The sequence below is a fragment of the Haliotis rubra genome, unplaced genomic scaffold (genome assembly GCF_003918875.1).
Source record: "Haliotis rubra isolate DU_JTF1 unplaced genomic scaffold, ASM391887v1 Scf1012, whole genome shotgun sequence".
NCBI classification, from domain to species: domain Eukaryota; kingdom Metazoa; phylum Mollusca; class Gastropoda; order Lepetellida; family Haliotidae; genus Haliotis; species Haliotis rubra.
Window position 1 is genome coordinate 47,475 of NW_025764907.1, and position 13,781 is coordinate 61,255.

Genomic DNA, 13,781 nt, shown 5'->3' on the forward strand with positions numbered 1-13,781 from the left:
GACAATGTCGATGTTTGCTCAAGTTCAGTCAAGTGCAGGTGCGTTTAAATTGTTCACATGTCCATGTTAGTGTCAATAAGAAACCTAGCTCTGATTCCAAATTGGGTAAAGAACCTCTTTCACCACATTTAGTAACTGTTGACTATGCATTACGTTTGTCTGTTACATTGTAAATCGAAAACAATAACATCAGAAGAACATTACTCCTTACAATTGATTTGATGGTGCAAAAGTTTTCATTTTTATCAGACAGATAAAGATGTTTAATCATTGTAAACATTGTATATATACGTCATGTATGATGTTAATCTTACATTGTATTATTTTTCAGGACAAGCTAACAATGTCGGATTATATGAGGTAATTATCGTTATTTTGATATTCAGACCTTTCAAGTTATATTTGCGGGTACGCCATGTCGAGTGGCCCTCCTTGGGCATTTTTACATGTTAGAAACCTATGATCATAGGTTAAAATCTCAGATTCTTGAAAATACTGTACCCATGTTGGTGGGCTTCATCCCACCTCAAGCTATTGCTATGATAAAAAATTAAAATTAAAACTGTTTAAAGCAGGCATAAACAAAAAATACCTGAATTTCATTTAAGCCAGTGAAAAACATGACCCTTATTTCCCAAGAGATGGGTCCTGTAGAAAAGGACTTTCCAAAATCACATAAAATAATTTGGTTGTGAAAACACAAGTTGATGGTTGACATGCATGTCCAACTGATTTCATGATAATTACTGGCATGAGAAAAACAGAACCTGCAAATGTATTTATATTTGTGAGCTTAAGAAATTTGGCTTAGTTTGATCAGGTCAGTGTTTTACAATCATAATCATAATCTTCTTTTTTTGTTGTATGTGAAATTCTTTCTGCCATGGTTACTAGACAATATTTCCAAGTTTGAACCAAAGGAGATCATGTTAATCTAACAGTTCATCTTGTTGAGAGCTTAAACAACCAATTTCAGTGTTGGAGCCAATAAATGTTTTGCTCCCATCCTACTGACAGTCGCCCACATGTTTAAGGGATGTCACATATAGAACCATGTTGTGTATTTTCAGGAGGTAAAGCTGTACAGGACAGCCAGAGAGAGAGAAAAGTAAGTTTTAGAGAGTAGGTGAGGGAATCCTGTTACATGTCAGCAATCTTCGCTGATAATTTTTAGTCTGTCAATTACATCTTGTGTTATCATGGTTACTTGTGAGCTTACACAAGTGAATATACATGTGTATTATATGTGTGGTGGATTTTTAAATCTCTCAATAAATTTTACATGAAAATTTCTTTTTAAGAAAATAGAATCTGAAGATTTTCCTTTCTTTTGGGAACAAATGTCCATTGAAATTAATTGGAACTATACTATTTGCATTTAATTTAATTTTAGTTTCTTCATTTTTCTAAGAAGTATTAAAGTTTGATGTTGGTGTAATGCAGTATATGTTTATTGTCAAATTCTTCACCTCCTTGTATTCTTGTCCTAAAGTAGTCACCATGTTCCTCATCCAGGTATGACAACATGTCAGACCTATATGCTGTGATCAATACACTGCAGAGTCTACAGAAGGCCTACATCAGGGATGCTATCCTCCCAAAGGAGTAAGTTACTCAGATAACAGCCTAATAGTATATGTAATAAACTGTCTTTAGCAACCCATGCTTGTCGTCAAAGATAAGTAACTGTGCTGAGTGGTCCGACGGACTGACTCACTTGGTTGATGCATATCGTCACATGTTATGAAATGAACTTGAATTATTTTTGTATCAAATTAACAGTCTGTGGTAACGGTTGTATCAATCGAAACTTGCCGCCAAGACTATTTGCCTTGTCCGTGGTACCTATTTCCATTGTTTGATGATGTCGTACAACCTCAGGGAACAGAATATCCCATCTTACCAATTACAAAAGTGACAGAAAAAAGGTTGTTTACAATTCTGTAGCTCTTGTTTTTTTCGCATTATGGCCAACCTAAGTCACATATGACATCACGAGTGTAAAAGGTCAAAGACTTGCTAGCGGAATATATATAATGGCCCGAAACTGAGATAGCAGAAACTGTTTTCATGATTAAAATGTTAATACTAATACTTCTGGAATTAAAATTTGGGGTACATGTTTCTGATGACTTTATCTTTAATCCAGTCAGTTATTGCAATATTCTAGCATTCTCCTATAAGTCTGATTTGAATGACACTATGCTGAAAACAATAACAGGACAACCATAGTGAATGGGTCCGGGGGTTTTGTTGACAAAGAATGGCGTTAAATTACACTGGATGCTTATCAGCTGCCTTCTTTTCTTGGGACAGAGTTGTCTCCCTTAGCTGCTAGAATGCTGTTAGGTTCAAATCTCAGCACAATTCTTGATTTATCAGTACCGTTTCCGATATGAGGACATATATGTCACACTTGTCTTTCTTCCAATGTTAATCAGAACATAACTGCAAGTCAGCAACCATAGTGAATTGAGTTTAGTTTTATGCCGCACTCAGCAATATTCCAGCTATATGGCGGCAGTCTGTAAATAATCAAGTGTGGCCCAGACAATCCAGTGATCCACAGCATGAGCATCGGTCTATGCAATTGGGATATGATGACGTGTGTCAACCAAGCCAGCAAGCCTGACTACCCGCTAGTTGCCTCTTATGACAAGCATGGGTTACTGAAGATCAATTCTAGCCTGGATCTTCATGGGTCAGCAACCATATTGTAATAATGCACCAAGTCTCAGTTTTCAACACAGCTCAGCATTGTCCATCTGTCATTTGCTTCCTTGTTTGTTTATAGTCTGAGTGCAGGTGAAATATGGTGTTGTGTTTGTGTGACAGGTACACTGCAGCATGTTCCCGGCTACTGGTTCAGTACAAGGCTGCATTCCGACAGATACAGAGTGATTTCCCGACTATAGAAGACTTCCTCAAGAAATACAGAGTGAGTTGCAGTAGGCTACAATCTGTTGAATAGGGTGTTCACTTGACTTTCATGTGAGGAAGAGAGCCATTAAATAAAAATATCAGAGTGACACAAGGAAGAGCTGCCATGAGTACGGTAGATTCCTTTGCCAGCATGATCAGCCTCATTACACTTTAGGTTTATTATGTTCAGTAAAATTTTAAAATGTCATTATTAGTCACAATCATCCTGGGACAGTGAAGGTAGCATTCATTTTACTGGAACTATCATTATGGACAAAACACAAACACCATGTGATACTGAGAAACATGAAGTGACATTTTGCATTCACATTTTCTTCGCCACAATATCCACCAATCTTCATGATCCTGCTCATTCCTTCCTTTTCGAATGGTTCTTAAGTAATAAGAAGATGGTGTTTCCTCAAATTAATTTGTTAATTTGTTGGTTTCCAGTTAGATTGTCCTCTGGCTCTGGAGAGAATCAAGGAGGATCGACCTATCACAACTAAAAAAGAAACAGGAAGCGAAAGCAAATGTATTGCAGACATTGTGTCGGTGAGTTACTTCCAGCCATCGATTCTTCTCAGACCCCAGTGTTTGTGTTTCATCGGTTTTTGCCTTATTCAATGTAGCCTTCCGTTCACATACAAGATACCTGTAATACCTGCTTAGATTATGGTGATATTTACGATGGTTGATATCCTCTTTCAGCTGTTCATCACTGTCATGGACAAACTTCGCCTGGAGATCCGCGCTATGGATGAGGTACTGTGTGTTTTGAGAAACCCTCATGTCTATAAATGTATTCAGATTTGGCCTACCTTTAGAATACAGCACCACAAACTTTAAAAATACGTCATAATACCCTTTTACGTAATGTAATGTGATTTTGTTCGAAAGCACGTTCTCGAAACAATGCCCAATGATGCCTGCATGGCAACACCGTTGTCTGGCTCAGCGAGTGCGTATAAGCTCCGCTCACTGGTGTTTCATCTCTACGAGTTATGTCATTGCATAAGCCCAACGATGTTGAGAGTTTCCAGTAGTTGTATACCGGCGGATGCGCAATATTTTGCAAGCACCAGTTTGAAATATTTTTCTTTTTTCACTAATACGCACATATTTATTTGTATTACGGGCTGCTGAGGTGTTATGTTTTGTGTATTTTGTATTTTGTATTTTTTTTAATTTACATATATAGTTTTGTCATTCAGTAATTTGCACCATTACATAGAAAAGTGTTTTATTAGTATTTTATTTTTCGAAGCGGTAATAATGCATTACACTAGACACGTCAGTCGTGTTTGTGCCGGTTCGGTCAATGCATTCTATTTATTAGGATTAATTCAAGGGATTGGGGTTAGGGTTAGGGCTAGGGCTAGAACTAGGGTTAGGGTTAGAGCTTAGGGCTTAGGGTTTAGGGTTGGGGTTGGGGACCTAATGCAATATAGTAGGTACATGTCCGGTGGTTCGGTCAATGCATTCTATTTATTAGGATTATTTCAAGGGGTTAGGGTTAGGGTTAGGGACCTAATCCAATATAGCAGGTACATGTCCGGTGTAAAACGTGAGTACCATTGGTTGTTTTTCCTTTTTGCATTTTAATACTTTTTTTTCACACAAAAACGGGAAACCCAAAACGTCAAAAGTACATTATGAAATGGGTTTATGTAGAAATTTTGGGCTAATGAAAATTGGCCTGGAATTTGCACTCAAGCTTCTTTCACACGCAACATAAATTTTGTAAAGTAATGATTCGAAGGCTAACTCACCCTCGTGCCGTCACTACACATGCTCATGTCTCCCTCGTTCCTTAGTGCGATCCACATTATCCATACAGTGTTCCCTACATCACGTTTCTGTCACAAAATCACCGATTTATATAAAAGCGCTTCATTCATGCATGCACCGTGGAAATCTACGTCTGGCGCCTGGACGTCAACAACCCTTTCAGTTTGAGGCATATCGGCTCATTCCACGCCACACGTTAATTTGTAGATTACAGAATGGGACGAGTGTGCCAAATGACATGGGATCCATTCGGCAATTGTCCGTAGAATAAAATCACGATACACCAAGTCTACCCGTAACCTTCGTAATTGTCCGTGACCTATTCGACTCTTTCCGTTCATTTCCGTGACGTCACAGGAATGACTCGATAAATTTGCACATTGTGCAACAGTGTGGACGTAGCTCAGTCGGTTGGCTGTCGGGCTAACAATCCGAAGGTCGCGGGTTCGCGTCCGACGGGTTCTCACAAACTGGTTGCTTGTCTTAATGACACGTGACCTACGGCAGGGATCGTCCTCACGAGAAGTTGTGGTGCTGTATTCTAAAGGTGCTCCTCAGATTTCACTGACAAATGTTATCCTTTAACTTCTTCTCCAATACTTATTTTTTGTAACTTGTAACTGGACATCACTTCTCATCACTGGATTGTCTGGTTCAGACTTGATTATTTACAGACAGCCTCAATATGGCTTGAATATTGCTGAGTGCAGCGTTAAACAAAAAACCAACCAACCAGAAATTGAACCATTGACCTACAGCTCATTGACCAGGCGCTGAACGTACTAGACCAGTGAAGGTTTTCTGTTGAGCCACTGGCATCACTGTTAGAATGCTTGTGTTTCCGTGTTGTTCACAGATCCAGCCCGACCTGCGTGAGTTGATGGAGACAATGTCACGGCTCAGTATTCTACCTGATGACTTTGAAGGCAAGAAAAATGTCGAAACTTGGTAAGACTAAAGTGCAGTTTAAAATTTCAACTTTCCAAATATGTTTAGCTAACAACTTGATTTCTGTCATTTTATTGATGTTATAGTCAACTGAAACAGTTATTATGTCCTAACAGATAAAGATTTCAGCATTAACAGAACAAGCTAAATAAATTCAATTTTTTTAAGCAAGGAATGCATTAGATTCTACTGGTGAGCCTTGCAAATGATATCCACTCTCAGAAAAAATCATAAATAATTTAAGCTCAAATACAAAATGTTTTGTATGTTATGATCTAAACCTTGCAATAAAGTATCTATGATACAGTGGCAGTTAGTGCAGGAACAGATTTAGATGAACTCGCTTATTCCTGATGTGTAACAGGATGTGACATCGTGTTGCAGGCTGGACACACTGAGTGCCATGCAGGCTTCGGGAGGAACTGAACGATGGACAAGTACGACAGATGTTGTTTGACTTAGAATCAGCTTATAATGCATTCAACCGAGTCCTACACGATCATTAAGACCCTGGACAGCTTGTTGGATTGTCTGTTTTACCAAATTCTGTGATTGTGTTTTCATCATGGGAGTCAGTGTCAGCATGCGGCTAAAATGGCATGGAGGAAATGAGCGTGGTGATGTCCACATATGTATTGTAATATTTTTCGCTTTGACATTCTGATCTGATTTTTAGGGGCAAAAAATCAATTGAACTAAAGAAAAGATTCTGGCCTTATCACCTATGACACTGAACAGGATAGTCTGCCTTTTGAATATCAGGGACTAAAAACAAGGAACAAAATGTCCATGCCATTGATTAAACGATTTACAGCACATTCTGGTTGGGTAAGATTTTTTGTACTGTCTGTATATAATCTCTATAACCTGCATGTCAATATGTAAATAGGATGTACAGTCATGAGCTCATTTGTCAACATCATCAGTGGCCATTTGATGTCTTTCACCGCAAGCCATCACAAGCACAATGCAAGTAAATGAAATAGTCGTCAAACTTAGATTTGAGATGGGGATGTATGTAAGTGATGTAAAATCAGAAAGGCTGGGGATAGACAGCAAATCCAACTCATTTTGAACATCAAGTATTATTCTAAAAAATAGTGGGATGTATAAAATTGATTATTATGTGATTAATGGAAGGTCAGGTATTTGTGGGACATGGCAGTGTATGCAATAAGGCCCGTCCGACAGCCTGAGACGGGCTAGATTACTGCCGGGCGGCCTAATTTTAAAGCTAGCCAGCCCGATGGACGGGTTAAAAAAATATTCAGATGTGTCCACTGGCACTGTCTATTTAGTACTTAAGGACTGGTTAAATCTCTTCTGGTCTCGCAAGCCCAGATGTCTGGCTGGGTTTTTGGCTTATTTCATACACTGGACATGGTTTCCATCTTGTTTTTACCTACATCTTGGCTCGAGAATATTTTCCTAGTCATGCCCTTCTGTCCATGTCTGTGCCACAACCTGAGGAATGCAGGGTTGCCAATTCATGGTCAGTCCTTCTGTTTATCCATGAACTCACATTGATTTTCATAGTAAACAAAACAATCTTAAAATTAATTACCTTGAGTTGTAAAATTTTGTGTTGAGGTATATGTTCAGATATTTGCCCAAACCAGTATCAAGAATGTATGACTTCCAACGAGTATTTCAGTTTTGCCTTCATAAAGTGTTCATAGTTGTGGGTGAGTTCCCAATGTTTGCACCTGTACATGGATGTATCTATTGAAGTTAATATCACAGAAGGATTTGTTGACAGTTTGTAAGATATGATTAAATGAAATAAACATTTAATATTTGTGACCAGTGACTTTCTTCTTCCATCTCATATCACCTCTGGAGTTAGTCTCAGTTTCTGAACCACATTATTTTCCCCACTGCCTAGCCCTCTCTGCAGTGCTAAAGCCCTAAATAAAGCAAGTCTAGATTTCCTCAGGTTCAGGATCTCTGGTCTGCCTTGGGCTCCTTTTCAATTTAAATGGGCTTGTCTGTTACTATCAAAAATATATATATTCAGAGACTAAGCCTTTGTCAGATGGCTTAGAAGTCTGATGGAGCCGCAACACGTTATGTAGAGTTGGTCATTTGAGAAACCTTTGTGGGGTTTGAATCCTGGTTAAACCCAATTATGTTTCTAGTGTTTACCGTGCCTGAGGGATTTAATACTGCACTACTTCAGATGTTTGTGTCTCAAACTTCGAGAGGACTGTGATAATTGTGAATTTATAATGCGCCTTTCCATGTACAAGGCACATGCTCAAAGCGCTGACACACAATCTGATTATTATTGTGAGGCGCTAGAAGGGTCATAGTCACATGATTTATCCCACCGGGTACCCATTTTCTGCTGGGTGAACAGAGGCAAGTTTGAACAAACTTACTTGCTGCAGGTGAACCACCTGTGCTTCATTGAGGGGCAGGACTGAAGTCCTGACATCTGTACATCTGTGATACTACTGGAATACTTAAGGGAGTCATTAAACCCACACAACTCACTCGCATCAACTAGACATGAAATATGTTGTATGCATGTAGTGCGATCAATTCAGGATGTCCAGAATAAGTTGTACAGATGTCTGTGGGCAACTCTTTCACAATTCTGTGTAGAGAACCTGGTTTGTTTCACTCCACACCAGTCAGCAATATTCTAGACATGTCACAGCGGACCTGTAGATAATCCAGTGCAGGTCAGGAAACTTGTGGATGTCCATTACCAGTCCCCTGTAACCCACGGTAACACATCTCCATTCTATTCTGATAGAATCCCTGGATCCAATCTTCACCATGGTTTCATTTTAGCTTTGTTCCTATTGCGCTGTGATAAGATTATCCATCAAACTACTGCAGAAAATTTCTCTTCCTGAGGTTCGAGAAATGGAGGTGATGTCATTTCAGGTTACTATGGTGATGAATAGGTAAACATAACGGAATGGAGATGCTATACCCTTGAAATTCGAGGATGGTCAAGAACAAAATATGCAGAAAAAAAGAAGAGCAAATATAGAAGTATTCTTTTAATTTGAAGACAGTTGTTGGATGACTTCACATTTCAGATTACACCAAGCATATGCATAGAATCAGGTTATTTACACCAAACGACTATGTCATGATCAAAGATATCAGTAAATACCTGCAAGCTGGACACTGTCAACAAAGTAAACATACTCTAGACTGGCAAACATGAAAACTGTCTACCATTTGAAAAAAAGCAGGTAGATGTTACTTGGCTAAAAGAAGAAATAACATGCTTTCAAAAGGTTACTTCAGTACTCCCCTTGTGTCTAGTAAAAAGCCTGAGTTTGTCAATAAACAGGTTACACACAACATCTGAAATACAGTGCATACTCTCTCTTAAGAAATATTTCAAGGCAAGACCAATGTGATTGTTATGAACGCAACAATTAATGCCTCAATCTCAGAAAAAGAGATTTTTCACAAATACTATCCAATCAAACAATGCCTAAGGGACCGTTCATAATTTATGGCTAGGGGGGTGATGATGATTTTAAGGGGGTCATCCATATTGTTCTGGGGAGCTAGGGAGGGTCAGCAATTTTGTACACACATACTTGGAAGAAAAGCAATTTTGTACATAAAATATGTTTAAAATTATGCTTAGAAATTATGGGAAGGGAGGGGGGTCATTGATTTTGTACATAATTATTTTATTTTAAAATTATTATTTTTGGGGGGTCATCCACATTGTACATGCTTCATCATAAAATCCTCATCACTCACCCCCACCACCCGACACCCTTAGCCATAAATTATGAACGGTTCCTAATTCAAAGAATTCTTTTACCTGGTTTCTGACAAAGAAAATATTACAAGTGGCAAAACATCCCTTTGTTAATATAACAACCCTAAATTGATGTGTTTGATATTTGTTCACTATGGCTATGTCAATATTGATTTTACGGGTGGGTGTCACCCATTTTGTTCTGGGAGATAGTGGGAGTCAGCAGTTTTGTACACATGGGGGAGGAGGGAGAGAGAGGAAGAGTGTCAGCAATATTGTACACAATAATATTTAAAATTTATGCTTAAAATTATACTGAATGGGAGGGGCACTGATGTAATACATGACATGCAGGGGGGCACTTTGTACATTCCAGCAATATGTGGGGGGGGTGAGCACTGAAATGGTACATGCATTGTGCCCATATAAATCAACATCACCCCTAGCAATGACTGAACTGAGGCTGACTGAGTTTAAATTTTATAGCCACTTTTAGCATTATTTTAATACATGACATGCAATATCACGGGGGCACTTTGTACATAAATGGGCTTAACACATGTGTGTGTGTGGGCATTGACATTGTACATGCTTCTCCATATAAATCATCATCACCCCTAGCCATGAATTATGAGCAGTCCCTAATGGTGACATATATTGTTCAGTCACCACATTTCACTAATGAATACAAAAGCACCAATTAACAGTCCAATAATACTATTGGAATCCAGTAAAATATTGGGAGAAAAAAAAACAATACAAAAATAACAAAAGGTACCACTTTCCATAAGAGAGAGTTAATTTACTTTTATGCCACATTTTAGCAATATTCCAGCAACGTGACAGCGAGGGACGCCTTTTCCATTAGATTTTGTTGGGTTTATTATAATGAAATGCTTACAGACCATTATAACCTCAACACTATATATATATGGCAATAAGATAAGAAAATATCATGTATCATGTAATTTTGGCGATAAATGCCTGGAATAAATTGTTTTTATTCATAAGGCAGTGTTATTGTATATACTCAAAGCCCATGCAAATATGGTTTTCTCCTGATGTTAGGCACGCTGGTGCAAATGCTAGTGAATATTGCATGCATGTATATATACTTGAAAAAGACTAGAATGGCATTGCTGTAACCAAGGAAACAGCTGCATCTGTGGCACCAGAAATGCAAAATGCTTTATAAAAATGGATTAAGGTATCTGTGATGCTGTTTATGTATTGTAAGTAGCGTTTTAAGTTGAATCCAGAATGTACTGATACTTACATGTCTATAAATACATCACATGGGTACATACAAACCAAGAACCAAGTTTTACCCAAACATACTGACTCCTACCCACTGTGCCAATGAACTTGTGCACACTTACCAACTACAATGGGTATTAGGGAAAACATTTCAGCAACAGCAAAACATGATTCTGTTGAAAATGTCAATGAATTACCAATACGTTCATTGAGGAATTTTCATCTCTTGGTGGCAGATTCATAAAACATTTCGGACCAAAATGAAATAACATGCAAAAAAACATAATCTCTTATCACAGTGATTGAATCATATGATTATGAGAGTAGAATGTTGAGAGGAATGAGACAGAGATAGGAAGATATAGTGGCTATGTACATGGAGGAGAGGGAGTTATCTCCCCTTCTGAGGAGGAAAGCACGGTGAGCAGAAGGGGTATAAAAGCGAAGAATCAGTAAAATATGTCTCTTTGATATGTGTCAATCATAGTGATTATCATAAACATTGATATACATATTCAAACATATCCATTCACACACAGAAAAGTTATAAGCTTTTAGCTTCATTTCGACAGTGATGTAGTAAGTATCAAACATTCTTCAATGGTTCGCAATGATAGTATGGACCAATGTCCGAATTCCACAGGTTTGTATACTTTGGTTTCCTCCTTCACCCATGATCACATAAAGCCGCTGTGCAGTGTTTCTAACCAACAAGTGAGTGAGTTTAGTTTTACACCACTTTTAGCAATATTCAAGCAATATTGCATTAGGGGACACCAGAAATGGGCTTCACACATTGTACCCATGTGGGAAATCGAACCGGTTCTTCAGCATGATGAGCGAACACTTTAACGACAAGGCTACCCCACTGCACCTTTTTTAACTACCAAATTAATGTATGGCCAATGAGAGCATAGTTTACATTATGCAAGTAGCAATATTTCTGGCATTAAGAGTGCAACATGCATCATAGCTATACCGCTGCCTGGACTACTTGTAACTTCATGTGTTGTCAATAGCGGAGTTCATATAAGTTCACGCACAAGGAGATTCATTTGACATGAGTCACTCTGGTGAGTGAGTGAGTTTAGTTTTACACCGCTTTTAGCAATATTGCGACAGGGGACACCAGAAATGGGCTTCACACATTGTAAACTTGTGGGGAATCAAACCCGGGGTCTTCAGTGTGACCATTCTCTTCCCACAGAGGTTACTTGTCATATCTTCCTACGAACCTCTGTTCTAATACGGCCATATTTCCCGGTTCTCGTAAAATCCCCTAGCGGCAAAAGATCGCAACACGAATTATCTCCCTTCTTTCTATCCAATCAGAACACGTGTTACATCGACTTAGATTCAACTTGACTAACACAAGCAAATGTGAGGCCACAAATATCCCCCATCTGCTGGGGACTTGTGTTGATGTTACACACAAGACGTTTAATGGCTAGCTTGTCCGTTGTCAACGAGGGCGATGGAGACGCCACTGATCCGCCATAACATGACTGAGTTCTGTCTAGAAGAAACGTTTGCGCATCGCGCAGGGGAAGAGGTTTAGTTTTCTCGAAGTATACGGAAATTACCGAGGCCTTGCGAATGATCACTTTGAAACAACGTCGCTGATTGCACAACTAAATCTGATTGCCTCCAATCACGAGTCTTGAACGCTCACACCATGAAAGGGCTGTATTAGAACAGAGGTTACGTAGGAAGATATGACAGGAGTAACCTCTGTGGGGAAGAGAATGCAGTGTGACGAGTGAACACTTTAACCACAAGGCTACCCCACCGCCCAAAGTCACTATGGTCCCATTTCACTAGCTATAGACCAACACATGACACACAACATAGCAACTGTGTATATTCATGGGGATGTATACAAACTCATGGAGTACTGAAAAGTCATGACAAGCTGTGTAACATTTCTAAACATTAGACTAAACTGTACACTATCATATAAAAAGCCAATCTTGAGTGTCAAGGATTCTAAAACTGGATATCAAATGGTTATCAACTTAAGCTTCAAAATTCAGAATACATAGTTATACAACTTTCAACATTTAACTGATTTACAGATGAGGTACAGCCTGATTATTAGGTATTTGACAATTAGAATAGCTACAAGGAGGAGAATTTTATGGATGTCATCTCCTATATTATGAGGAACTGAACTTTTCAGAGTACATATATATACTTACTGAAATGAAGGCTTAAGTATATTCTCTTAAAGGTGCTCCTCATTATAAAGAAGTTGACATCCATAACACTCTCTTCCTTACCTGATCATTGTGTGCAATTACAAAACGTTGTAGGTAACATTCTAACATTGCTCTATATATCCTTCTTGTGGCAGTTTTGATCCAACATTTTGAATCAGAAACACTTAAGAAACATCCTAAGACTTCTTTGCTGATGGCTCGTGGGATATGTTGGTCCGAAGAAATCCCTACAACCCCTGCAGTTGTGATGTCATTATACTCTGAGTGAGTGAGCGAGTTTGGTTTTACGCCGCTTTTAGCAATATTCCAGCAACATCACGGCGGGGGACACCAGAAATGGGCTTCACACATTGTACCCATGTGGAGAATCAAACCCAGGTCTTCGTGTAATGAGCGAACGCTTTAACCACTAGGCTACCCCACCGCCCCTCATCATACTCTGACTATGGAGATATCTCTCACACCTTTTTCTAGCATGTCAGTTGTCCAAATACATTCATTTGTTAAATTTCATGTGCCATAGTATTTCTTTCTTTGTTGTATATTGCCACACTCTGAAATATTCCAGCTACTGCGTGTAATTAAGAGTGGACCATATCATCCAGTGATGGACATAACCAACATTAATTCACAGTTTCAGGGTACAATGACATGCAAAAACCGAAGTCATGATTTCTGACCACTTTATCCATGACAGACAGCAAAGGTTGCTGGGATCTAGTCTAAACCAGAATTCAGGCTGAGGTCCATATTGCTTGTAATCCCCTAACAGTCTCAAAAGGCAGTAAAAGGGTAACTGCATGAAAATCGAAACGGTAACTGCTAGGTAGATAACAGGAAGAAGCTAACCTTCCCAGTATATATCTTTCGTATCATTTACAGTGCTAGGCACTTGGATCTCTCAT

General features: G+C 38.8%; 1 protein-coding gene across 1 annotated transcript; it reads left to right on the forward strand.

The window, feature by feature from the left end:
• Nucleotides 1-3: 3 nt before the first annotated feature.
• On the forward strand, nt 4-7,464 carry LOC124269281 (vacuolar protein sorting-associated protein 28 homolog). Its single transcript, XM_046704288.1, is given in 10 exon segments — nt 4-38; nt 332-360; nt 1,071-1,108; nt 1,516-1,605; nt 2,836-2,938; nt 3,376-3,477; nt 3,634-3,687; nt 5,570-5,661; nt 6,046-6,076; nt 6,078-7,464. Coding segments are annotated over 10 exon segments (663 nt in total). The 5' UTR covers nt 4; the 3' UTR covers nt 6,168-7,464.
• The last annotated feature ends 6,317 nt before the right edge of the window (nt 7,465-13,781 follow it).